This window comes from Indicator indicator, chromosome 11 (assembly GCF_027791375.1).
Source record: "Indicator indicator isolate 239-I01 chromosome 11, UM_Iind_1.1, whole genome shotgun sequence".
NCBI classification, from domain to species: Eukaryota; Metazoa; Chordata; class Aves; order Piciformes; family Indicatoridae; genus Indicator; species Indicator indicator.
The window spans coordinates 8,170,129-8,197,691 of record NC_072020.1 but is presented as its reverse complement, the minus strand read 5'-3'; the positions used below and the strand labels follow the sequence as shown (position 1 = coordinate 8,197,691).

Here is a 27,563-nt window from a genome sequence, read left to right as displayed (position 1 = left end):
CAGTATCTGGCTACCCTCATTTCACCGATTTTACACCTAAAGGACCTTATTGAGATTTATGAATAGTGATCTTCAAGTTCCAACAAATGACCTCTACTAAAACAACACCTGAAAGCACTCTCTGGAGTTTGGGTTGCAAAGCAACAGAACGCCACAGAGAAAAACACGTGGATTTTTAAAAATGGATAATTTCCCCCCCGTTTTAAAATGCTATTTATAAAGCAGTCTTTCTTGGTTAATATAAAAACTAAACACAGCAGCAAGAAAAAACATATGTACAAGAAAAATGTTACAGCCAAACTGCTGGCATAATTTCCTAATACTGCCACTATCTTTGTCAACATGCAGAGACTCTGGAAACATGTATCCTTTGTTTGAAAGGCAGGCACACAAGAAAACATCCAGTGTTTGATTTTCCGTGAATGGAAAATCACACCGACACAGGAAGGGACAAAACTCACCCACCTAATTCTTAACAGAATTTGAAGTGGTTCATGTGTAACTGTACCAAACATGATACCGCTGTAAATTGAGGGAGAAGAACTGACATGCTTACTTGTTTCTTCAGGGACTTCTAGTATGAGCTGAAGTTGTGAAAATGGTGATGATGTGACCCATCTGTTTCCAGCTCTAAAAACTATACTTGTGAGAGAAGAACAAGTAATGGGTAGGCCTCCTAGAGAAGATAAGACCACCACGTCCTCCCCGGAAGGGAAGTCTTACCCCTAGCCGCACTTACTTCTCTTGGATGCAAGGTGCTTTCTTCAGGGGTAGAGCTGGGGCAAACAGCACTCAGCACATCGCGGCAGCTGCCTAACACACAGCAACACCTCACAGCACAAAGGCAGACGACGGCCTTCATCTCACTTCACCAGGACGGCCCCGCCTGCGGGCTAGGACCTTGCACTGGAGACAGTCCGAACGAAAGCCACTTGCTCCCCAAGTCGAGGTCTCCCTCTCCACTCCGGGACACCTGAAGAAAGCCTGAGAAGACGGCGGGAGTCTCGGTACCCACAAGCCTTCGCCAAGGGGAAGCAGGCTCGACGGTTTGAGATGAACAGTAACGCGGAAACCACCCGCGGACGGGATCCCACCAGCGGCGCCGGCAGGCCCCGCCCCCCGACCTTCCAACATCCGGGTTCCTGTCAGCCGCTGCCGCGCCGCCGCCCGCTCCGTGTCAGGGAGGCGGCGGCGCAGGGAGGAGGCAGCGAAGATGGCGGCGGCAGTGGGGAGAGCCGGTTCCTTCAGCTCCTCTTCCTCCGGGATCGGTTCGGCTGCTGCTTTTTCCTCTTCTTCGTCCGCCGCTACGGCCACAACCAACAACAACGCGGAGCTGCGGGCAGGCGGCGATGAGGACGATGGGCAGAACCTCTGGTAACCGCCCGCCCCGCCCCGTGGCCGGGGACCTGGGCGCGCGCTGGCCGTTACCGCCGTCGCGGCGACTCCTCAGCCGGCGGGGGCGGTGGGGAGAGGGCTAGCTAATCCCCGCTCCTGCCGCCCAGTCCTTCCCGGGCTGTGAGCTATGGGGGGCCTCCTCCCCTTGGCCGTGGCAGCTGCTGCCCTGCCTTCCCTTCTGCATGCCTTCGCCTCCCCATGCCTTCCCCCGGAGGAGGTGACGAGGGTGGGGGACCGGGAGGAAGCGGTATCCCCGTCCTAAGCGTTGTCGTCTCTCCGCGCCAGGTCCTGTATCCTCAGTGAGGTGTCCACGCGCTCCCGCTCTAAGCTGCCATCGGGGAAGAACGTTCTCCTGTTGGGTGAGAAAAACCTCCTGATCACTTTCCATGCCCTGCACACAGGCTTGCTTCGTAACACTCTCTTCGGCGTCTGGAGCGTTTCTTCCTTAGGGCCCGAATGCGGGGCGGGGGGCTGTGGGAGGGATGATGGTGGCAAGATGCTGACTTAACCCTCTTGCTTTTTCCCTTGCGTGTTTTTTCATAATTTTGGATATCCAGTATCCAGAGATACTTTAGGTATCCCCTTCATCTTAGGTACCTGGCAATAGTACCCAAACTGTCCATCCCCCACCCCAGTCCCTTAGGTAGAGGTGGCTTGGGAGGGTGTTTTTTATTGTCTTTTTCCCTCGATGAGTGGTGACTTCGGGATGCGTGTGGGTCCTTCAACCTTTTCTGAAACCTCTCTCGATCCTTCAGCCATCACTGCTTGCTGGTCCTTATGGTGTGTCATGCAAACACAAAAATCGCTTCCGTGTCCCCGAGTATCAGTGACGGCTGCTCCCTGTTGGCCGAAGGGCGGGGCAGGCTCTATGGGCGTGTTGATTGTGTCCTGCCCACATGCACCGAGCTTGTCAGCAGCAATACCATCAGCAAGTTGTGCAGTAGCAGCGGCATCGGTTACTGCTGCTGCCTTTCATTGTGTCCTCTTATCTCCACCCAGTGCATTAGTCCAACCTTGCTTTTGGCAAGCCTTAGAAGTTAAAGGGATGGGACTTTGGTATAGGGTGATAACGAGAAACCCAGCTATTATTCAGTATTGATGGGAAAAAGGAAAAATGATATGTCAAGCAAAATTTAAAACTGCATGGGGGATGAGGAGAAATGGATGCTCTCAAATGTATGTACATATATATATATTATTACTATCACTATCTTTATTAGTGTGGTTTGTTGTTTTAGTTTTGGGGTTGTTTTTTTTTTTTTGGTCTGAAAGACAAATACTGTTACCAGTAGACAATTTAACGAACCTGAGAGGATGGATTTGTTAATTAGCTGCTTATTCCCTCCTTTGCCATCCTCCGTGTCCCCAGAAAGACTGCGTGTCAGTATTTGGAAACATGGTTGAAACCCAGTATAAAGATATTTGTGCGTACTGTCTGCACACTATGATTGTATGTAGTCTTGTGGTTTGTACTCTCATGGCGTTTTTCAAGTAAAGCAAGCAGCCAGACAGAGAGGGACCTGGGGGTGCTGGTCGATAGTAGGCTGAACATGAACCAGCAGTGTGCCCAGGCGGCCAGGAAAGCCAATGGCATCCTGGCCTGGATCAGGAATAGTGTGGCCAGCAGGACAAGGGAGGTTATTCTTCCCCTATACTCAGCTCTGGTCAGGCCACCCCTTGAGCACTGTGTCCAGTTCTGGGCTCCTCAATTCAAGAGAGGTGTTGAGGTACTGGAACGTGTCCAGAGAAGGGCAATGAAGCTGGTGAGGGGTCTGGAACACAAACCCTATGAGGAGAGGCTGAGGGAGCTGGGGTTGTTTAGCCTGGAGAAGAGGAGGCTCAGGGGTGACCTCATTGCTGTCTACAGTTACCTGAGGGGAGGTTGTAGGCAGGTGGGAGTTGGTCTCTTCTCCCAGGCAACCAGCACCAGAACAAGAGGACACAGTCTGAAGTTGAGCTAGGGGAGGTCTAGGCTGGATGTCAGGAGGAAGTTCTTCACAGAGAGGGTGATTGGCCATTGGAATGTGCTGCCCAGGAAGGTGGTGGAATCACAATCACTGGAGACGTTCAAGAGGAGACTGGATGAGGCACTTAGTGCCATGGTCTAGTTGATTGCTTAGGGCTGGGTGATCAATTGGACTGGATGATCTTGGAGGTCTCTTCCAACCTGGTTGATTCTATTCTATGATTCTATGAACCTTTTCTCCCTGTTTTGATAATCTTGAGTGATGACTTAAAACTGACTATGAAGGAAAAAAATGCAAGGATGATAGGATGGTCTAGTGAACCTGTTACAAGGCTTACTACCCCTTAATTTGTTCCTTTTCAGTTATGTAATTAAGTAGAATATTGAGATTTGAAATTCTAGTGATGTTAAAGAAAGGAAAGATTTCGTAATAATTGATAACTTTTTATGTAGTATTTTGAAACTAAATTGGACGATTGGCTTTGAAGTTGGAAGATTCTTCTTCAAGGTGTAATCTTTGTCAAGATTATATTCTTATTCTTCCTCTCTCTTCATAGCCAGGCAATCCTTAGTACTCAGTAACTGGAGATTGTGCTTCCTTCAGAACTAGAGTAGACACCATAAAATGTTTCCAAATGCTCATTTAGTTTGTGATGTTTAATTTTTTGTACACAAAATTCCTTTTTACCTGTTTATGTAGAACTTTGAGTTAATGTAACACTTGTTTTTCTTTTTTGACTGATGCATTTTTTTAAAAGGTGTGCAGGTTTGTAGAAGAAATTACAGTTCTTTCTTAGGAATTGTGTTTTCTAGAAGGCTGTGGTCCAAGAAAAAAGTTTGGCATGTATTTAGGAAAAAGAGCATCAGATCTGAGGACTACCCAATGAGGATCATGGCCTCATTCCTTATGAGAATACCTAATCCATGTATTACTCATCATTGTTCACTTACAAGTCATAACGCTGCTCCTGAAGGCTGGAGCACAGGAAAAGGAGAGGTCTTAAGTATGGGCAGATTCCATATGTGAAGTTCTGTCTCTTCAGGCTTTTGAGCTGAGTGTTTCTCTCTTATCTCTCATTTCTTCTATTTTTAAGCTTTGTTCCTTTAAATAGTTTTGTACTAGCTGCTGTTGTTAATACAGATCACTTCTTGCCATGACTACCTTCAGTATCACCATTCTTTGAATACCTTTAAGCAGGAGTTGTAAAGTTGACCAGGATCTTGGTAGTTTTCACTCATTTTGTGGCAGGCAAATATTTGCAGTTATATTAGTCAAAACTTTCTAGCTGAAACATGGTATGCAGTGACAAATGCTTTTTTCTCAATACAGACTGCATTACAAAAAATAAAACCGCTAAACCTCCAACCTTCCTCCTGAAAAAAAAAAAACAAAAACCCAACCAAAAAAAACCCAAACCAAAACCCAACAACAGGAGAAAAAAAAAAAAAAAAGAGGAAACAGCACACAGGAAAACCCACCACTTAGTGCTTAGTGATCTTTGGTTTGCAAGCACAAGTTTTCTGATTTGCCTAACAGCATTTATATTTTTCAGACACTTGTATGCCTACTTGTTCTGGGAGCCTGGATATATCTGGCATTCTCATTCCACTCTTTCAGTATTTATTTTTAGCTATGTTAACATCTTATTTTTAAGAACCTGGAAAGCAGTTCAAGACATCAAGAAGTAACTAAAGGAAACTAGTTAATCTCTAGATATGGCACATAGTTTTGTGAAAGTGAAGGTTAACATACAATACTGGTAATTCTCCGCTCAAAATCAGCGAATGAAAATGGTAACTAACATAGTTCTTATTCTCTAAAATTGTTTTACAGGCATCTTTTCAGCAAATGTTTTTTTCTGAAGGCTTTAAACTTGGATTGACAGCGCTTGATAGTATAAAAGCATTTTTCTGTTCTTGTTTGAACAAGCAATAAAAATTCAAGCTTTCCTAAACTTTTCTGTGAAGCATGTATGCTCTGATTCCTAGGCAGTTCAGTCATACTGACCATAGCTATCTCATTTACCAAACTTCACCAGCAGAAAGTATAAGATGTCTCTGCTTTCTTAAGGAAGCTGGGTGCCCTTGGTGACGTTTCTAGCTACTTTCTGCAGATAGCCAAAGAGAATGTGGGGTTTTTGCTGATGTTGCTGGGTTGGTTTTTTGGGTTTGCTTGTTGGTTTTGGTGTGGGTTTTTTGTCTGTGTGTTTTTTGTTTTTTTTTTTTTTCCTCCTGGACTGTCTCTTCTGCTCACTTGTGTAATAAAGGTAGCTGATCAGCGGAGATGCTTCTTCTTGAGTGTAATGAGAAAACTGAAGTTTATAACTAGGAGCTTTCTTGCTTATTCCCCTCCTGATAATTAGATCCAAACCAGCAAGTGGGATAAAGGGAGCAGCTAAGAAGTCACCATTGCAGGTTACAGATGGAATCCATAGTGCTATAGAATGTGTGAAGGCTGGAATTCAGAGACCCAGACAAATCATTTCTCCAATAAACTGCCACATACATTGAGGCAGTAATGTTCAAAGTCATTTCAGGATGCACAACAAAACAGGCTCCCAGCTTGCAAGTGAACTGAATAGTTGCTTTCTATCTGGCTTTGTACTTCATACATTTCTCCATCTCTGAAGCATAGTAGATTCTTTGCCAGCAATTCTAATGATGTCAAACCATCAAGTAACACATGTAAGCCTGACTAAATGTCTGTGCTGCACACTTATGCTTCTACTGAATCATCTGCATTTTGGATTTTATGCATTTTACTTCACTTGATGATAACAGCTTTGAGTTTGGTGGGCAGTGAGTGTTCAACTACCTTGTGCCCACATTTTCTCTTTACCCCAGACATCTCACTTTTCAAGGCCAGGCCTGTTTGTTTGAGTCTTTGAGCTCTGCTCCTGTTCAGTGGCTGTCAGGATGCTTGAGAAGAGGCTTCCACAGTCTACAGCTAATTTACAGGTATGCATTCTTGAGTGTATGTGGATTGGGATGGCTGTTACTGTAGAAAATCCTGAAGAACAGTTTTAGCTTGCTACTTTCTTTTAGTGGACACACGGAATATAGCGAACTTCAGAATTAAATTCTTGTATAGTAAATTGTCATGAGAGTATTTAAAATAAATACAAAATCTGCTTACTTAAATTTGTACTCAACACTACAAAAATTACTATTCCACTTTATTTTTTCCTGTTCAAATAGCTGCAGGTTTCACTGTGATCATTTTGAGGTTACAGCCAATGAAATACTGCTGCACGAAACTGTCTATATAGCTCATCTCAAACGTTTCTTAATTCCTTAGTACTGCAGAAGTTAAGTCAGATAGCTTGTCTTGCTCCTCTTCAAACCTCTTCACCTTCTACAGGTGATGAAAGCCTTCCACCAAATGTAGTCAAGTTGTGTTTCAACCAGTACAGTTGTACTTCTGAAGTGTCAATTGTTTGGATGGGGCAGTGACCTAGACAAAATTCTAAGTGCTTGTTTTGAAACACTTTTTTTTTTTTTTTTTTTTTGTTTTAAGAACTTAGTAGTACTTCTTCATAATGTCCTTCCAGCTGTAATACCTTTCCAAAAAAAGCCAGAATTGCATGGATGTGCTGTAGTAAAGCATAGTTAGAACAGTATGGAAAGTTCTAAAATTCTTGAATTGTATTTTAATTTTTCTCTGCTTTGCTGGAGGTACTGATGATTACTGGATATGTCTCTGAGAAATTTCTAAAGATGATGAACAGTGAAATCAGCTGTGCTTCTGTGTTCTCCAGGGGGGAGTACCAATAAAGATGTCCCTTTGATAATAATATGGGATTGTTCTAGTTTGATAGTGAACCTGGGTGAAATACACCAGATGATTTATTGCTGTGTTAAAGTAGAAGGCCTGCATTAGAGAGATCTGCTGTTGGTATTCTCTGTGGAATTCTCTGCAATATTTGGCTTTCTCTGACTGTGGGTTTCTCCAAGCCTAAAAGTAATACTGCTTCTGCTGTACTGGTTTCCATAATCAGGCCATGTATTCTTGCGGTACGCAACTTGACATAAGGCATGCTGCAACACTTGTCTACAATCTGCTTTCTATCATGTTTTAATGCAGAAGTGCAATTAAGATACTCCTCAGGAAAGTTTAAGCTTTCAGTGCCACAAGGATACCAAATGAATCATATGTGAAGGGAAAGACTTAGGTGGTGGAGTAAAACAAATTTAGAGAAGTGTTTTGTCCAATGTGTAAATTATAATTTAGTGGCAAGTTATTTGACAGATTGATTTTTACCTATTTATTGGGAACTTCCATGTTGTGTTAAGGGATTCTAGAGAGGATTTAATCAGTATAATTGATTTTATTTTTCAGTTCACTAAAACTGAATTTGGCATACTCTGATTATTTCAGTCTTGTTCTGCAAAAAGTGTTCTCCATTTAGTACAGTATGTGTAAGTAAGTCTTGTTCACTAATAAATGGCTGTGGAAAAGGCAGTATTTTATCCTGAAAATAGCTATAGCAGCCATGCACTTCATTCTAGTAAGAAGGCAGCTATTATGTCTCCACTGTATTAGGATTTAGACATTCCACAGCATGGAACAGAGATCACTCAGTGACTCTGGAAAGGCATCTTAGTTCTGTTTGATAAATCAGGTTTGGGTTTGATGACTTTGCTCTATGACATTTAAGTGAGGTAGATTTTTTTTTTTTCTATTAACAAAAATATTCAATGTTTTTTGTTAAAATACTAGATGTTGTGAGTTGCTGTACTGAGAAGCTGTCTTTTGTTTTGTAAAAATTCTAGAGCCAGTTCACAAAAATATGCTTTTTGCGTTGGGGGGCATAAAAGGGGTAATTAGGACCATTATCTCTAGTTTTGCTTGGCCTTGCTTGAAAATCTAGTTTAGAGATGAATTGTATTATTTCCTTATTAAGCTGAATTTTAATTCATGAATTAAAAAGCAGACGCAAAAAAGAAATCCATCAAGGAACCAGCAGGATTATAGATTATACACAACTAAGTGCATCCAGAGCTATTGAAAAAAAATCAGAGCCCTGGATGATAGGGGGGTAGACCAACAGTACTGATGACACATGAAACATTGACTTCTTGCTTTGAAACACACTTGACACGTTTTGGTGGAGAAACAATTTAAATTAAAAGTTAAAAACCTCAGATCTGTCCTTGAGAAAACATTTTGATTGCTTTTCCAAGTACAGACTTCTGTGAGAAGTAAGAAATACCTTGTTCAAAGACAAGTGAAATCCTACGTCTGTTTTCATTTTCTAAACTGAAAGAAATGTGGAAATAGCATGAGTAGTAAATATTCTTTATTTTAAAATGTTTAATTGAAATTCTAGAGAAGTTCTGTAATAGAGAGCCTAAATTCTCTCTAATGCAATAGTTTATGGTTGAACAGTTTAAGTAGCAGTTCATAGATAAGTGCCTGCCTGCATTCACAGAAGGCAATTCATTCACCTCATTGCCCATTCTTCCCCCTGTGGGTGACCATTCTGCTAAATTCTCTATTGTAGCAGAACATTTAGTGATACGTAATTTTCTGCTCAGTAAACATACTTTTTGCCTGGAGTAGTGAGAAGGGAGGAGGCTGGGCAGGGCTTTTATTGTAGCTTCCTATCCCTTTGAGGGCATTAACAAGAAGGATGTCATCCAACTCCATTTCATAGACAGAGTAGCACCTTGGACAGAGAAGCTTTGGTGAGCGCAACCCCAAACTTGAGCTCATCAGAGTGAAGTGTAGCAGTGTGGGCATAAAGATGAAATGGCTTTTGTTTAGTTAAGGCTCTCCATTTTGTTAACAAGATAGTGAAATAACTGCTTGTAAGCAGATTGGTTTGGCTTTGTTTCAGCTGCTTCCTAGCTTGACTTTTATGCAAAATTAAAGACAGAGAACTGGAGCTGTTTAGTCTTGAGAAAAAAAGGGTGAGAGCAGATCTTATCAGTGTCTACAAATATCTGACAGGTGGATGTCAAGATGAAGGTGTCAGGCTGTTTTTGGTGGTGCCCAGTGATAGGACAAGGAACAACAGGTACAAGCTAGAACACAGGAGGTATGGTCTCAAAATGAAGAAACACTTCTTTGTGGTGAGGGTGATGGAGCACTGGAACAGGCTGCCCAGAGAGGAGGTGGGGTCTTCTTCTCTGGAGATTTTCAAAACCCACGTGGATGGGTTCCTGTGCAATGTCACCAAGGTCATCCTGCTTTGGCTGGAGGTTTGGACTTGATGATCTGTAGAGGTCCATTCCAACCCCTAACATTCTGTGATTCTGTGAAATACCTGTCCCTCTTTTACTGGTGTTCATCTTTGGTGTGTAGCACTGCTTGCTAGAAGCATCACTTTTGATTCCTCACTGCAGTATTAATGTCTAAATGTAATTTCATATAATGGAAAGCTTTAGTTCTTTAGGATTTACTCTGGAAAAAGAGGACCTTTTATGTTTCTTGCAAAAGAAGGATGCAATATCTTAAATTTGCAATAATCTAGGCAGCTATTTTGCATCCTTGAAAATTAGTTGTCTTATTTGTAGACTAGTTGGTTTATGCATTGCTAATGTGTTTTGGCCTGCTTGTCTGTATTGCTTCTGACTATTTTCTCCACAGATCTTTTGGATTCTCTTGCATAATTTGCAAATTGTACTGTGCTCTTCATTTACCTGAGTAACTAATGAAAATAATATCAGACCCTTCAGACTTCACTGATGCATCACTGGCTTTCTAGTGAATGATGAACACCTCTTGCTGTATGCAGTAACTTGTATTCACCTACCTGATCTTGGTGTTTTGGAAGGGGTGGATATTTGCTAAGAAGATGGGAGTAGAAAATCACAGAACAGACTAAATAATTCTTTGATAGGAGGCTGAAGTGATTACTGTGTCCAAAGGTACTAATTTTACATCAAATCAACTTGTCTTACACTATACTGTTAAAATTTATTTTGGTATAGGGTCTGAATATAATAACTGGGAAACTTGAGGAGGGAAAATAAAAATCCAGTTCTTACATTGCCATAAGATATTAACAGTACTGAACTTTAGTTTACTTGGGGCATTTGGAAACAGGGGGATGGAGAGGAAATCACAAATCACACAGCTGTGATAAGTAAAAGGGCTTGTGGCATGTATATTTTGAGTTTGCCTGTATTGTTTAGCACGAGCACTTTCCAACAGTGGTTCCATAGATATTAGCATTTGTATAAATTTCAGACTGTTTAAATGTATCATTTTTTTCACCTTTAGAACTTTTCATAACCTCAAATGTTTCTTAGACTTAAGTTGCAGCAACTTTTGTTAAGAACTGGCAGATGTACTTTGCAGAAGACACTGTACTATCCCAGAGGAAACAAGTTGTAGTCTTTATTGCCACCCGTGTGAAACAAATGAGTATGTAACAGAACTTGTCAGAACAGTTGTCTTCTAGCTACACTAAGAACACTGTTGAGTGCGACACCTCTTTAAAAGGATTATCTCTTGAGCTTTCTTCTCACAGAATCACAGAATCAATATGGTTGGAAAAGACCTCAAGGATCATCAAGTCCAACCTGGCACAAATTAATTGCCTGTTTAAAACCATAAAATAACAGAATGAATCATACAGAAATTGTTGGCAAGAGTGATAGCACCTCGCATGGCATAACGTGTCAGTGCAGCAGCTCAAAGCCTCCCCATTTTTTTGTTGGTGACAAATCTAGGAAGCTTGGATAAATACTTGGGTGAAGGCAAAAGAGGAATTGTAGTTCATCTCTAGTGGTGGAGCTTAAATGCTTCACTTCTTAGAATTTTTATTAAAAGAATATTCTTTCAAGAGGAGAAAATGTTTAATATATGTGAATAGAAAATAGCTGTGCTTTCCAACATTTAGTTAAAACTAGCTATAATGGTGTTCTTAGATGCATCTTGTTTTGATATAGTTAAGGAACTAGCAAACAAACTTTGCTGAAAAAGTGAAACTGATACAATATGTAGTAATCTTGGTAATGATATGTTAAGGAAATACAAAGTCTATCAAAGTATGATTTTTCTGCTTTTTTTCTGTGGTTATATCTTTGGATTTTATAATGAAGCCTTAATATTGTTTGTAAGATTAAGTTCAGTTCCCTTTAAAAAGACATAGAAATAAGAATTTTTCAAGAAGAGTCTCTGACAATAGTTGAAATGTTTATGCTGTAAAGGTCCCTGGCTATCCAAGCTCTGTTTGGAGGGGAGAGAATAGGAGGCCTAGATTGCAGGCCTGCCACTATTGTGTGTGTTTCCAAATACACATGTATTGTAAGGCAGCAGGTTACTGTTTATCACCTGTTCTTAAGGTTTCTTCAGATCTGTAAAAGATTCAAAGAAACCTATAAATCTAAGGAACCTGTTTCTAAGGAAACAGGTTTGCCTTACTTGGCCTGGTGCTGTGTGCTTTTTTGATATGAATGAGTTCTAAATCATATTCTTCTGATGGTAAGACAGGCTTACTGTCACTTGAACACTACTTCAGAAAGAGATTGTGAACCATTTGGTTGCAGTTGAAAGACTGATACAGTTTGAGGTGTTTAACTACTCCTTAAGGAATCTTTTACAAGAAATAGGTATAAGAGCCCCTTTCAGACAGGATAGTTAGTGGTATAATTGCACTTATCAATAATTAGAAATAAGATCTGAAGCTGAGGCCTGCATTTTGAACAGATGAATGAGTTGGGCAAAGTCTGTTATATTTCAAAACTTTAATTAGGTCAGTCAGCCTGTTAATACATGGTTTCCTGCTTGCCCCAGGGGGTTTTAAATGTAACTGTGATTAAAGATTGAGTGGTATCTGCCTCCTGTCTCTCCAGGTGAAGATGGAGCTGGTAAAACTAGCCTAATAGGAAAAATTCAAGGCATAGAGGAATATAAAAAAGGAAGAGGAATGGAGTATTTGTATTTAAATGTGCATGATGAAGATCGAGATGGTAAGTTTGTGTTTTTTTATATTTTAAATTAATGCAAAAGCAATGGTTCAGTAGTGTGATTTGGAGTGACATTGGGATGTTTTTCTTTCTTTATGAATTGCTTAGCCATGAGTGAGTGTATCATGAGTAAGTTTCTGAGTATAATTTCTTCAGTAGATACAAAGAACGACCACTTAAATGGTAGAGGAAGAGAGAAAACAGTCAAAAGCAAAAGCTGAAAACGCCAGGGAAGCAATCTTAGCTGCAACATTCTGAGGAGATGTATATTCCTCAAGCCTAGAGGAAAAGATGCCTAGGCTCTTACTTTGCATCTTAATTATTTTAGCAAGTATTTATCTTTTTGAACATACAAAGAAACTTTAGTCTTGGTAGTATCACAATTTGCAAGAATACATACCATGTATTGATGGATAGGAAGATGTGCACAATGCTGAAGGAGGTTGTTAAAAACATTTTAAAACAACAACAACAAAACCCACCAAAGCACCAGTCTGAAAACTTAAGAGGAAGGAGAAATAAAATAGAATGTGTTTCATCAGGCTTGAGTTGACTTATGGCTAGAAGGTAAAAAGGACCAAACACCAAATAGATGTGGTTATGGAGTGGATAATTGATGCTTATTTATGGGGAAATAAGGGAAGGAGTATGACCAGGGCACTGTAGAGGTGCAATGAATTATCTAGAAATAATACTTAGAAGTGTAATGTGAATAGTAACACACTGAGAGCTGTTGGGGGGGAAATGAGAACTGTTGTCTATACTATAAGAATATAGATAGAAGGAAAACCAGAAAAAGTTGTCTTCTTTCTATTCTGAAATCACCTGCTTTCCTGATTGCCCTGTCTGGCTATTGGTCTCAAAGGTTACTAGATCAGGGTTAAGAGGATTGGGATTTTGATCTAAATGTTTGCCTTAGAAGTTCTGTAACAAGTAATAAAACCTTACTGGAAGGCAAAATGTAGTTGTGTTAAGCTATCTGATTCTGAATCAACAGCTCTTCATCTGCCGCAGAGTGTCTCTGAATACTGGAGTATGATCTTTTGAGGGGAAAAAGGCAGTGGGATGGTCTGTTTGTAAGGTGATTGCCCTTTTGCAAATTTGAAGAGTAACTTTCTTGTCCATTAAGTTCATGTACATTTTAAAACTTGCAGTTCTGCTCCAGTTTTCTGAACGGCCATGGTGCATTCTGCACTTCTAAAGTTCTATAGGCATATCACATTGGAGTTTTAAAGGGAGGTGGCAGTCCTTGAGAGCGAAGCACACCACGGGCTGAGGAGGAGTGGCTGAATTCACTCAGTTCTCCCCTAATAGCTCTTACATATTGGACTGCTCGAAGTAAGTCTGAAAATACTTTCCTTTTGTCTTTTTTTTTTTTTTTTTTTGTGTAGACCAAACAAGATGTAATGTATGGATATTGGATGGTGACCTGTATCACAAAGGTCTTCTTAAATTCGCAATGGAGGCAAGCTCTCTAAAGGACACTCTAATTATGTTGGTAGTAGACATGTCTAGGCCTTGGACTGCACTGGATTCTTTACAAAAATGGGCAAGTGTTGTAAGAGAACATATTGACAAGTTAAAAATTCCTCCTGAAGAAATGAAAGAAATGGAACAAAAACGTGAGTATTCTGCAAATACATAGGAATCCATTTAGATCAAAGATGTTTAATGCTTTCTGCACCATTGAATCTCTCCATTGCAATCTTTCTCATTCTTTAGAAATGTTGCATAACGTTAGAGGTTCTCAAGCAAGTAAAGCTTTAGATAAGACTCAGGTAGACATGAAAAATACCACTATTGCTTTCTAACAGAACTACCTTAAATGGGAAGGGGTAAGCTGTCAAAAGGAACGTAGCTGAATTGATTTTACAGTCTTACAGGTTTTTATCTAGAAAAGGTTTTCCGAAGTGAAAAACCTTCTTAGCTTCCCTTTTATTTATTTAATAACAAATCACTGCATCAGCTTCTTAATTGTTCCTGTACTTACTCAGTCCAGAGAATATGGAACATGTCCTCTGCCAACCAAAAGTTGAAATATAAATGTTGAAAGGATTCATGACAGCATGGTATTGTCTGGGCCTTTTCTACTTGAAGAGTTTTACCATGATTAATACTGACACTAATGCAGCTATATGTTTGTTTTGGCATGGATATGATATAGCTTTATCAATGTCTTGCCTTTTTAGTTTTAAGCATGCAGAAAACAAAGATGTTGCAGCATTCTTTAAACTGTCTGACCAAACTCAATGCCATCATAGCTCTGTATTACTTTTGGGCAGCCACTGTATTTCCCTTAGGGTACTAAAACATGAGGCTTTCCCATTCATCTCTCAGTGAATTACTACAAGGAAAAGCATTTGAGAAAGTTGTGTTAAGATCAAATAGCATTACACCTTGTTTACAAGTCTGAAGTTGCTCTTTGATACATTCTTAAGCAACCAACTGCCAGACTGTTGAATAGCTTTTTCAGAAATGCAAGTTGTAGCTGTCCTCTGATAAAGTGACAGTTGTAGATACTCTGGAAGGTGGTTTGGGGGTTGGTGGTTCTTTTGTTTATGCTTTTAAGATGGAGATGTTTCTAAGGAAAGCATTATGCTTGAGAATCCTATCTTCCACAGAAAGAACTTGTTTAGGAGGGAGGAGCCAAGCTCTTTCAGGTGTGAATTTTTGGTTTGGTTTTTGGAGGGGGTGTGTTTGTCTGTGCATGTATTAAACACCTCCCTCCCCACCCCTAAACAGTTTCCGGATAGGATTTTACTGGATGAAAGCAGTAAGGACACAGTATCTCTGTTATCAAAAAAGTATAGGCTGATAGTTTTGCTTCTTTAGTTCAATAGAATAGTGAAACTTTGCAAAAATCCAGACCACTTAAGTGATGAAGTGAGTCAAGAAAAATGGATACTCATTAAAAGTTTTATCTGCTTTCTCATTCTTTCATCATTTGGTCTTACAGATATTGATGGTTTGTGTATTGGGTATAACAAGCCCTGGACACAGTCCAGATATGACTGGAAGCTGGTTTTGTTTTGAACCTCCTGTGATGTGGCTTCATGCATTGCTAGGCAGGCTGCAGCTTGACACAGCCAAGGGGAGGAGGGAGAATTCTTACTTGCCTGACTTTTGGCAGCATTGTCAGGCTCAGTGCTCCTCAGTGGCTCATGCAAGCTGATTTAACTTGCTAACAGCCCTGACACCTAATGGGAGTTTGTGTGTGTTGTTTTCTGGAAAAGCATTTGAGAAAGCTGTGTTTGTCTTCCATTTCTAGCAACTTCACTCAAAGGTAGATAGACCCTGTGAGGGTCCGGTATGGGAAGGCATAGCAGCTGTGTGTGAAGGTTTGGAATAGCTCTTCCTGTTACTGAGTTCAGCTGTGTCTAATGAAGCCTTGTGGCCTGGTCATTTTAATCCTGCCTCTAAGGAAAACCTGAGATTGTATTCCAGTCTGTGAGCTGTGATACCCTACATCAGTCCTTTTTACTGTTTTCTGTGCTTCTATAAAGATTAGGATGTTATGATCATACAGTGGGAATTTCAAGAATCCACTGGAGGACTTCTAGCACTGGAGTAGTGTGATCTTTATTTCAGCATGCAAATATCCTGGAACAGACAGAGTGCTGTGTAGGAAAGACCCCTTTGAATAGCTGGTGTATCTTGGTGACAGCTCTGGGGCTAAAACAGTCAATTTGGGAGGCTTTCAGAAAGTCTCAGGCCAGACTGAAGTAGTAGCATTCCCTGAATAAGACTGAGTTGAGTGTTCAAATAGAGATAATCTGTGCGTCTGCTTATTGTTATTGTGAGCCCCAAAACATATAGAAAAGTTGAATAATCTTGGCCTAATAAATATTTTTTTTCTCTAAGGTGTTGAAATAATCCATAGCATGCACTGGGTCGAAAGGGACCTTGGAAGGTCATCTAGGCGAACCTCCCTGCAATAAGCAGGGCCGTTCCCAACTAGGTCAGACTGCTCAGAGCCCCATCAAGCCTGACCTTGAATGTCTCCAGAAATGGGGCCTCCACCACTTCTCTGGGCAACCTATTCTCGTGTTCCACGACTCACACAGGAAACTTCTTCCTCATGTCCAATCTAAACCTACCCTTCTCTCCCTGTAAAACCATTGTCCCTCATCTTATTGCTACATGCACTTGTAAAAGAGGCCCTTCCCAGCTTTCTTGGCCGCTGTAAGGTCTTCCTGGAGCCTTCTTGTCTCCAGGCTGAACAACCCCAATGCTATCAGCCTGCCTTTTCAGAAGAGGTGCTCCAGCCCTCTGATCGTTTTTGCAGCCCTCCTCTGGCCTTGTTCCATCAGGTCCATGTCCTTTGTGTGTTGAGGGACCAAGAGCTGCAGTACTCCAGGTGAGGTCTCACCAGAGCAGAGTGGCAGAATCAGTCTTTCTCTGTTAATTCAACTGATGTTTTTCTAGGTATAAATTTAGAGGGCTTCACTCAGTTTAGTGAAGCTAGGGTTAGATTAACATGAATTAGGACAAAGCAGTGAGAATGTACCAGAGTAGTTAGCTGCTAGTATGCATGATTCAGCTCAATTGTCTTGCTATCTTTTTTAAGTGAATCAGCATGCATTACTCACGGAAGAGTAATCAGTGGTGGGTTTTGGTAGAATCCTGTGTATGCTGTGTTGAATATGACACATGATGTGAACGGTATAGGCATTTTATGCCTAACATTGCATCCCTGACTGTAGGAGTACTGAGTAACTGTGCAATAAGAGACTTGAGTGTATGCATCAGAACCTGACAAGACTTACACTTGTAACTTTCTAATTCTATTTAGCTAGGAGGTTAAGTCGTTTTCTGACTTAACCTCCTAGCTAAATATTAAAGTAGTATCTGATTTATTTTAATAGCATATGAAGTATTTGGTATGCTCTTACCTAATTATAAAGACATTTAACAACTAATGTTTGTGTATTCTTTTTTGTTTATTACTACTGTAGATTCACTGTACAGAGTGAGAATCACAGAATGTTAGGGGCTGGAAGAGACCTTGAGACAACAGGGGTTTAGGTAAAACATGGCATATGGTAGCAGTTAAGTGATATGTAAAAGGCTTAATTCTCTTTATTATGACAAAATGTTCCATTAATTTTACTAAGAAGAATGCAAGGGAATTGGTGTCATTTAGGAAATGTATCAAGCAATAATAGTCAATAACAACTGCCTAGTAGTTTCACAATGATAAAAGAAAAATGGTTCAGTGCTGACCTTATGGATAACATTTTATCTAATCATGTTCTTCTGGCTGTCAAAGCAAATCTCAGACTTACTAGTTCTCTCATGTGCTGCATAGAGCAAACAAACAGTTGGCACTTGGTGCATGCTTGTTTTTTTTTTTTTTTTCCAATGAAAAGAAGTAGTATTATACAAATCAACAGTGCTAGAGATCAATGGCAGTGGAAATCGTTGTTGAAATAATAAAGTAGCTGATCTTTTAATATAACTTTTTTTACTTTCAGTGGTAAGAGACTTCCAGGAATATATAGAACCAGGCGAGGATTTTCCAGCTTCTCCACAGAGAAGAAATACTTCATTACAGGAAGACAAAGATGACAGTGTGATTTTACCCCTGGGTGCAGATACACTAACATGTAACTTAGGCATTCCAGTAGTAGTAGTTTGTACAAAGGTTTGTTTCACATTTAAGGTGTTTTGCATATTTTATTTAAGCAACTCTTGTCAATTGTGGATTTGGGATGGGAAACCCATGGTTCTTAAGTCATTCTTGGTAGCTTGCATAAGAATTCTTTTGAAATGTTTAATATTATCTTCTGGAATCCCTTCTTGCATGTTATTTTGGGATTAGTTTTTCCTTTAGTTATACTAATTTTCAAGAAATTGAGAAATATCTCATGTGGTTTTGTTCACAGAAGTAAGCTTGTCAGTATAAACAACTAGAGTTCCCTCTCTCTCCACAGTCTTCCTTACTTCACAAATAGTGTTTGAAAAGTTTTTTGTAATACGTGTAATCTTTTCCTGATAACTAATATATTTGAGGGATCTAGTTAGTAAAGTGCTGCTGTTTGAACTTTCCTCAATTCCTTAGGGTGTTTCTGTGATCTGTTTTGGTTTCTGTTAGATTATGTAACCATATTCTTAGTCTAAAGGAAAAAAAATGGTGTGCTTCTCTTGTGGCTTGGTTTGTTTCGATTTGGTTTTGGGTTTTTTTGTTTGGTTGGTTGTTTTTTTTAATACCTTTGACTCTTCAGTCCTCATTGCCATTAAGCATACTACATCTTCTGGCCCACAGTGAAAGAATAAACCTTTTAATCCATATGTTGTTCCTTCACTGGAAGGCCAATCCTCTCATTTGAAGAACACCTTTTTTTTTCCTCATCTGCTTGCTCTCTATTATTCCTCTCGCCCTCCTGCCCTCACTTTTTTTATTTCTCTACTTCCACATTTCTTGCTTTTGCCTCTTCTTGCAAAAGGCTACTTAATAACTGCATAACACTATATGTCCAGGGTGTGTAAAAATATACACTGGGCAGAAAATGGTGGTGTCATTCAGTGGATCAGTCTTCAACAGAACCTTTGAGTTGTTGCATTGACAGGAAGGAGAGTCAGTGAATGAAAAACGGTAATCCCTTTAACTCCAAAGTTAGTACCGAAAACAGTACATGCACATCAAGTTGGTTCTTTGGGTGCTGCAGTTTTTCAGATTTGTTGGGTTAGTTTGTGTTTTAAAGTGCTCAGTTAAGCTTCTAAACTATCTTAGTAGGTTTTTGTGTTTATCTGCACCACCCGCCCCAGTCCATCCCCCTTGCCCAACTGTGAACTGGATGTGTAGCAGCAGTGCAATTTCACAGATAACTGAAAGTGGTTTATTAATTTTGTGTATGTTTTGACAGTGTGATGCCATCAGCATTCTGGAAAAAGAGCATGACTACAGAGATGAACACTTTGACTTCATTCAGTCACATATCAGACAGTTTTGCTTACAATGTATCCTTTAACATGTCATAAAGATGATAATGACTCAGTTAAATCTTTGCATTAATTATGACCAGCATGAAAGAATATTTGCATCTATACCAAAGCAGTATGAAACTGCTTCAGCTACCCCTGCAGATAATGTTGAGTTAAACTTAACTGTTTTCTTTATTTTTTTCCATTCTCTTTTCCTTTTTTTCAATTGCTGCAAGAGTTTATCTTTTCCCCTTTACCATGAATTTCTTCACTTACCTTCATTCCCAGGAGTCAGTTTGTAAGTTAGCACATCTTAGCCAACAAGCTCCCTGAAATAATAGCAACATAAGCCATTTTAGTATGGGCTTGCTTCAGATGCATGTAACACATGATGCTCTTTTTTTTTTTTTTGACCTAAATATGGAGTCTTTTTAGTGTTCAGTAATTCCACAGCATGAGGTGGTGAGGGAAGGAAGGAAGTGTGCGTTTCTGTAGGAAAGGTCCACTGACTTCTTTTGTGTGGGTACAGAAACAATGCACATAAGCTGTAACTTTGCTATTACTATTTTTAAACTTTTTAAAAAGAAGTGTATGAAATACTCTTTAGTGTTGTTTAGTCAGACGTCTGAGAATGTAGAGTTTAGATGCCAGTAGTATGCCTACATTGTGGTTTCATCATTTGTGCTGTGGTAAAGGGAAGTTTACTGTTAGAGAGACAGCAGGTAGAAAAATTACTTCAAGAACCTGATACCTCAGTTGAGTACCAAGATGGAATGTCCTTCAAAAGGCTTCAAAGACCTAGTTTTTCAAAATGGAATTATGAGTAATTGTAATAAGTTTTGTGAATGAAGTCTTCTGAATTTGAAGTGTAGAAAAGATTCATACAGGTTGGCTGTGTCATGTACAACTTGGAATTCTAATGTAACTTCACTATGTGAGTAATGGATCCCACTACTTAAATTTATTCTAGAGTGTGAATTGCATGCGTGTAGAAATAAATTAGGGGGGTTGGCATTTTTATAAACACAAAGTAATAATTACTCAAAACTTCCCTGGCTGCTTTTAATCCTGTGCATAAGCTGTGTTAATTTGATACTTAACCATGCTGGAGTACTAAGCATTCTTTTGGTCTTTTAGTGAGTGATATCCAGCGCAGCTCATGTGCCTTCATTTCATTCAAAAGCAGATTGCTGTATAATGAACAAAGCAGCTACCCTAATGTCACAGAATGAAGAGGGAACTTTAGCCTAGTTCCTGCCTGCAAAGACTGAAAGTAAAATAATTACCATTGGATACAAAAGAAAAATAATGATAAGGTCTATATAATTCATTGGCTTGCTAATGGGGATAGAGAGTAGTGGCATAAACAGTTCTTTCTCTGATTTTTTTCTTCTGTTGTTTCTGCTTGCAACGTTCTCTCCCTTCTGTGGTCTTGCCAGGGTATCTCTGTTTCAACTACTGTGTGAGGTAACAGGAAGGAGGGAGGGAGTGGGGGAGGAAGTGAATGGGCCCCCTGGATCCATCCAGGGGGGTTCTGAGGAGTTTCTGTGTTGTTTATAAACTGTAGATATATATATCTATTGTACATATATTGTGTATTTTGTATATGTTCATTGCATTTCCTATTTCTAGATTGTAGTTTGCTTGTAGGTATAGCTTCATTTACTTCCATCCCAAACTTACCTAGTCTGGCAATTTTATTTTGGGTGGAGTTTCCTCCAAATTAATTGGGGAGTAATTTCAACCTACCACACCTAATTAAAAAAACCCAAGTAGGGAAATGAAAGATCTTTGGCATTTTTCAAGCTACCTAGTGTCTACCTAGCTACCTATCTGCTGTAGTGTCTGTGTTGGAGGATGGGATAATGACGAGATACCAAGATATGCCATCAGAATTTCTGTTTACTAAAAGCAGAAAGTTTTGAAGACATTGTAGTGAAACAGTTGGTATTGTGAGCTTGGACAGTGAGTAAAGTATGGACTTTATAAGGAACAGCTGAACTGGCCAAAAACAAATGCAGAAAGAAAGATTTTAAATTACTAAGTAGCTTATTAAAAAAATAAGTGTTGGGAGTAGATAACCTTTAAACTAACAAAGAGGGGTCATTTTAATACCTCTTACTATCTGCTAAACTGAGTTTTCTTTAACAAGTTTATTCAGATGGGGCAGCTCTTATTTACACTTCAGTAAAGGAGAACAAAAACATTGATTTAGTGTATAAATATATTGTCCAGAAGTTGTATGGTTTTCCTTTCAATGTTCCAGCTGTTGTTGTGGAAAAAGATGCAGTATTTATGTAAGTTATCTGCATTATTCTTTGTATACAACTACAAAATGTCTTTGTGCAAGTCTGTAAAACGGCATTTAGAGCCTTTTCTGTTTATGCTTTCTGAAGTTTCCTTTTACATTCTCATGAGTTGGAGTTTGGTAAGTGTCAGTGGACTGAGATTATGAACACTCACAGCCACAAAGAGAAATGTTAAGCCCCGAGATTTTGCTCTTCTCTCTAACTAGTTGTGCTAATCAATAACCAGCTTGCACAGGAGAATAGGAGCTATGACAGCTTTACTGGCTTTCAGTTCTGTGCAGTTCAGGATTGCATACAAAAATAACCTCAAGTAACAATAGAATTCAAAGACAAATAATCCTTTATCTAGTCCTGCAGGTTGGGATAACGACAAGAAGATAGGAATATTGCATGAGAACTTTCAGACACTAAAAGCAGAAGACAGTTTTGAAGATATCATAACAAAACCACCAGTCAGAAAGGTAAATTGAGATACTTAATTTTTTGACAGTCACCTTCTTACCTATTTATTTACTTGTCAGGTTTTGACCATTTCTTTTTTGTTTGAGGCTTTGCTTCACATTTATTGTAAGAGGCTGATAAACCCTGTGAAGCTTTTTCTTGTTTTATCTATTTCATTCTTAATGTTCTTCTTCCGTTAGAAAAAAAATTCATTTTGTGTTTTTGTGCTGTATAGCTCTTCTCCAGCTTATACTGTTGGGGTTTTTTTCTGCTGCTGTTACATTGTTCAAGACTACAAACATAACCTATTTTGCATACATATTTGATATTGCAAAGTCTGTGTCATTTAAGTGTTGGTCAAATTGGATTAGTATTTTTAAGAACACTCCATTTTGCACAGAGTTGCTCATAACTTCATAATGCTTTCTGTTGGAATACTTAAAATAAGAAGGCTTGAGACAGTGTCAGATCAAAAATATGTGAAAACAAGTTCTGCATATATTCCATATATTTTCTTTCTCACACTATTTAACAAAAGGCTTTGATTGAACTACCTGAAAACATGTGTAAGGTTGTTGGGGAAAAAAAATGGAAGCAGCAGTGGAGCCCATGTGTATAGAAGTGGCTTTTTCTAAGAAAGCTAAGAATTTGAGACTGATCATATTTTCAAGCATGAATTATTTTAGCTGAGAAAAATAATACTATGTCGTTTCTCCAATCTTTAAGGAAAAAAAATCAAGACAGATATAGTAGAGCGTTACATGTGTCCAAGGAATATATAACTGACAAATTTTTTTGCATGCTTATAAACTTCAGGCCTGGCTTATAAACTTTCATACTGACATTTACTATGCTTGTTTTTTGCAAAATGTTGGTGGTGGGCTGATTTGGAGGGAGAGTGCTTGCAATTAGATTCACAGCCTAGGATACAGGATGCCTTTGTCCAGTTTATACACTACCATGCAATGCAGCTGTAGTTATTCAAAAAATACCAAAGTGGGGCCTCAATAAATTGAGAGATGCGAGCATGCTGCAGAGTTCATGCATCTGCAAATGAACCCAAGACCCCTGAATGTGCCTTGTAACCATCTGCTTCCTTCTTCTTTTACTGAACTGTTTTAATGAGTCTTTCTGCATCTAGAGATTTGTGCATGCCAGGTCAAAGCAGTTAACGATACTTCAATTTCTCTTCTAATTAACTTAGCTTAAATGAAGTCATGAGGTAGAAGTCTTAAATATAGAAAATATGTTCTTCAGTCAACACAGTATTTTACACATTTACTTTATTACTGAATGCCTTGGTCATATTCACCATGACATTCTTTTAGTTAAAACAATGTTAATGTTTTTGTGTTGCAGTTTGTTCATGAAAAAGAAATTGTAGCAGAAGATGACCAAGTGTTTCTTATGAAGCAGCAGGTAATTTTCTGTCTATAAAACAAGCAGTTGGTGTTTCATTTAGCACCATTTTCAGTAACGTTTGGGTTTGTACATCTAACACTACATGGATTTGTTTGGGTTTTTTTGCAGTCACAGCTGGCGAAACAACCACCTACTGCTGCAGGAAGGCCAGTGGTTAGTAATAAAAATGTTAAATATTATTTGAAAATTATTCACTTCCATATATTTAGAGGGTGGCTTGTTTTAATATTTTAATTTTTTTTGGTTGTTTGGGGTATTTTTAACATCATATAGTACTTCAAAATTATGACACTTCACAGCTAGTCATGACAACTTGTATTGACAGCAAGGGCTACATGTCATGGCTTTACTTTTCATGTGTTAGAATGCATCTAAATAGCTAGTTGACTACTCTTTCTGTCCCAAGAGTGTGCCAGGGAACAAACTATGTTGTCTGAATTGAATTGCATTGAGTTTTATATCCTAAACTTGCCACTGTTTCTCTGGTATTATAAAGCGTTTGGCATAAAAACAAGCTCAAATGAAACAATGCCATCATCTACGTCTAAAATAAAAATAAAATAGCTAAAAAGTGACAAAAGTTTAATGGGGAGCATGTGATCTTACAAAGGTAGCTTTATCTTTTTAGATGAACTGACAACATGACTTGTTTTCCTTGAAGTAATGGAGGGTTCTTTATCTCCTGGGCTGCATTTAGTCCTTTCCACAGTACTGGTGGTATTTTTCTAAGAAATTTGATGTAGTTCCTCTATGATCCTAATCCATGTTTTCACTATGGGCAGAGGCATTACTGTGCAACAGATGGGTTTTCAAGTTTCTCATTAGGATAAAATGAAAAAGCTTCATTATGCTTTAATTGCCCTAAATTTAATATTTTTAGGAACATTGCCCAAGTGTGAAAAAACTCATGTACAGTGAGCAAAAACTAATCTTGTGTCATTTCAGTAGCATGGGATAGTACATTATTTAAAAAAAAAAAAGTAAGTTTGAGTTGTGAGAAATAGCAAAATGCTTCATTTCATGTACCTTTACAGCACACAATTTAATTGTGTAGAAAATTGGCCAGTTTGGTGCCCTTTTGGTTTTTGGGGTTTGGTTTTTGGTAGGTTGGTTTTGTTGATTTTCTTTCTTCCACAGGATGCCTCTCCAAGAGTTCCTGGTGGGTCCCCTAGGACACCAAATAGATCTGTAACATCAAACGTTGCCAGTGTTACACCTATCCCTACTGGGTCAAAAAAAATTGATCCCAATATGAAAGGTACCTTTTCTTATGTGAGCACAAATGCAGTTGGGAAAGTAGAACAGCTGCTTTGCCTGCTTTCTCTTTGATACACTTAGAGCAATTAATATGCCAAATCAGTATTTACTTAGAAAATCTGTTTTGGTTTTGTTTTGTTTTGTTTTTTTTTTTCCCTCTCTGTCTTTGTAGCTGGAGCTACTAGTGAAGGAGTCCTGGCTAACTTCTTTAATAGTCTCCTGAGCAAGAAAACTGGTTCCCCCGGTGGCCCTGGTGGTGTTGGTGGCAGTCCCGGAGGAGGTGGCCCTGGAGGTGCTGGCAGCAACTTACCACCATCAGCAAAAAAATCAGGTAGGATTAATAGATAATTCAATTTGAGAGTGGTGGATTGCTCTTACTAGTATAATTTATCAGATATACTGTACTTAACAATGTTTCATTGGATATGTTTTTTGCTTTTGTTTCCACAGCAGGTTAGTATTGCCTTTTATGGCTTTCAGAGGATCAAATTAAAACTTGTGTTGTAGCTGTTTATGCATGAATAGTCCACTTGAGTTCTTCTTTTTTGTCCTGTGTTCCACATCATCCCAATAAAATGGCTTATGCTGTAAGCCACTTTTAATATTATTCAGATATATTGGAACTGAATTCCAAGTTGTTTGTGTTCTTTTTAACAATACCACCAGTGTTAAGATAATATAAAATTTTCTTTTGCTACTGATCTAGTTCTGATGTAATGAAGGTTTTGAGTTTGGGGACAGCCTGTAAAAATAAGTCTGTATTTTCTGTTGATAGCCTTTTTCATATGATGTGATTAATAAGTGGTATTAATCTAAAAATGTCTAATAGTGGCTGCTCTAAAGCTAGATGCAATACTACTCTGGTGCTTCTTGCTATTCCAGATTAAAATGTTTCTGTATTACTTTAGAGCATACCTACACAGACATCTTTCCTCCCAGCTTCCCCAGAGGTTAGTAATCACACACACACAACCATATGGAATGCCTCAGGTTGGAAGGAACCCTCAAAGGTGATCTTGTCCAACCCCCCTGCAGTGAGCAGGGACATCTCCAACTAGATCAGGTGTGCTTAGGTGAGAAACCTGGTGTTACATTGCTGACATTAGTGTTTACTTTTATGTAGTAAGAGAAAGGAAAATGGTTCCTATTAACATTTTGTGCAGACTGACCCTGATTTTTTTTTTTTCTTTACATGCGTGCACTTCTGTTTTCTGAGTGCAAAGCTTAGCTGGCTGAGCAAAGTTTACAAGTACTTCCTAATACACTTCAGGCAAAGTCAGCAGTGCTAGTTTGAACAGCAAATGGAGATAGTACAAACACATACAGCTCATGCAGTATGAGGTGCAGAGAGCATCCACTGAAAAAATCTTGTGGGGAGTGGCTGGCAGCAGGTTTGGGCAATGCCGGGCAGATGGAGGCAGCGCTCCAGAAAACTCTTATGTCCAGGGCCATGGCAGAAACTTCATGAACAGAATCAGACTATTAAAGGAGAAAAAAAAGGCTCTCAAAAATTTCATAATAGGCAACAATGAAGGGTGAGAGTGCAGCCAGTTCAACATTGCAAAGGTCTAAGTTTTCAAGGAATTGCATAAATACAAATAAGTTTGTCTTAGATTTAGATGCGGCCTCTTCACCTTCCCCAGTATTTGTCTTGTGTTTAGTGTTATCTGTTGCACTCATTCTTCAAATCTGCAAACTGTTGAGACAATAGTTTGGGATTTGAGAATTACTTTTCTTCTCAGCAGTTGTGGGAAATGCCTCTGCTTGTTAGCTGGAATATTAGCTTCTTTGATTCTAATACAGTGATAGCATTCATGAAATGACTTGGGGTTTGGGCTTTATGCTTTTACTCTGCAATCAAAGTATGCAGTAACAATTTTAGGACTTGTCTGAGAATTAAAGCTACTTACAGGCTTTCCCAAAACTGATTCATAAAAATGCCTGAATGTTTCTGCATGTATTTTGTAGGTCAGAAGCCAGTCTTAACAGATGTTCAAGCAGAATTGGACAGAATTTCACGAAAACCTGAAATGGTCTCTCCTACAACACCTACATCTCCCACAGAAGGTGAAGCATCCTGAAGACACCAAATAAAACCAATTGTTCACTTTTCTGGGATAAGTCAAACTTGCCTCTGCCTCTTCCTTCAGTGACTGGAACTAAAGAACTGAATTATCTTTCAGAACACAAACAGTTGATGTTTATCTTTTTCTTATGTGTTGCCCAGCTTTACAAAAGGGAGCTGTACAGATGGAAAACGGTTATCACATCCTGTAGGAGTACTGCTCAGTGCAAGAATAGTAAATTAATTTTTTTCTGGGTTTTGTTGAAAAGTCAGTGTCATTTTGTAAAATGCAAGTATATCCACTTAAGTTATAGGGGTTGCTTAGAGCAGGAAAACTGGTATGCACCACGGGCACTTAATTTATATTGATTTTTCGAACCTGTTAGGCAAGTTTAACACTATCTTTAAATAGATTAACCTCTACAGAAGAGAACAACTACTAATTTTTGGAAGACAAAATTAACTGCACAAAGCTGTAACAACAGCAAACTCCAATTGTACTTGAATTGGGATATGGTTAAAAAAAACCTGTTTGGGGTATGGTTAAAAAAACCCTGTTTGTGATATGGTTTAAAAAAAAAAAAAACAAACAAACAGTTTGATCTCCACTAAATTTACACTGCATTCAAAAACCCATGCAAAAATTCATTCCAGATATAAGACTAAATTAGTGAACATTTTAGGGTAGGGGGGTTCTCTTTGATTAATTTCAGACACTGAATAACAGATGTATAAAGACAAAGCAGAGGTTAAATGTACAGATTATCAGTATCCAGATTTGTCTATATATATGGCTCAGCCTTAAGGGCCCCCACTGTTTCCCACATGAGTTATGGTTTAAAATTGGTCATCAAAACTGTAATCA

The 27,563-nt window shown here is 39.0% G+C and overlaps 1 protein-coding gene across 2 annotated transcripts; it reads left to right on the top strand.

Moving 5' to 3' along the window:
• The first annotated feature begins 1,200 nt into the window (after positions 1-1,200).
• On the top strand, positions 1,201-27,541 carry DYNC1LI1 (dynein cytoplasmic 1 light intermediate chain 1). 2 transcript variants are annotated; one of them, XM_054384725.1, is made up of 13 exons: positions 1,201-1,374; positions 1,681-1,754; positions 12,167-12,283; positions 13,672-13,902; positions 17,755-17,924; positions 19,147-19,240; positions 21,366-21,501; positions 21,863-21,974; positions 23,314-23,373; positions 23,485-23,529; positions 24,514-24,634; positions 24,806-24,964; positions 26,602-27,541. In XM_054384725.1, the coding sequence occupies exons 1-13, from the start codon at positions 1,214-1,216 to the stop codon at positions 26,712-26,714; spliced, it is 1,593 nt and encodes a 530-aa protein (XP_054240700.1). In that variant the 5' UTR covers positions 1,201-1,213; the 3' UTR covers positions 26,715-27,541. The 2 variants fall into 2 exon arrangements, with proteins under 2 accessions (XP_054240700.1, XP_054240702.1); XM_054384727.1 differs by lacking the exons at positions 12,167-12,283; positions 13,672-13,902.
• The last annotated feature ends 22 nt before the right edge of the window (positions 27,542-27,563 follow it).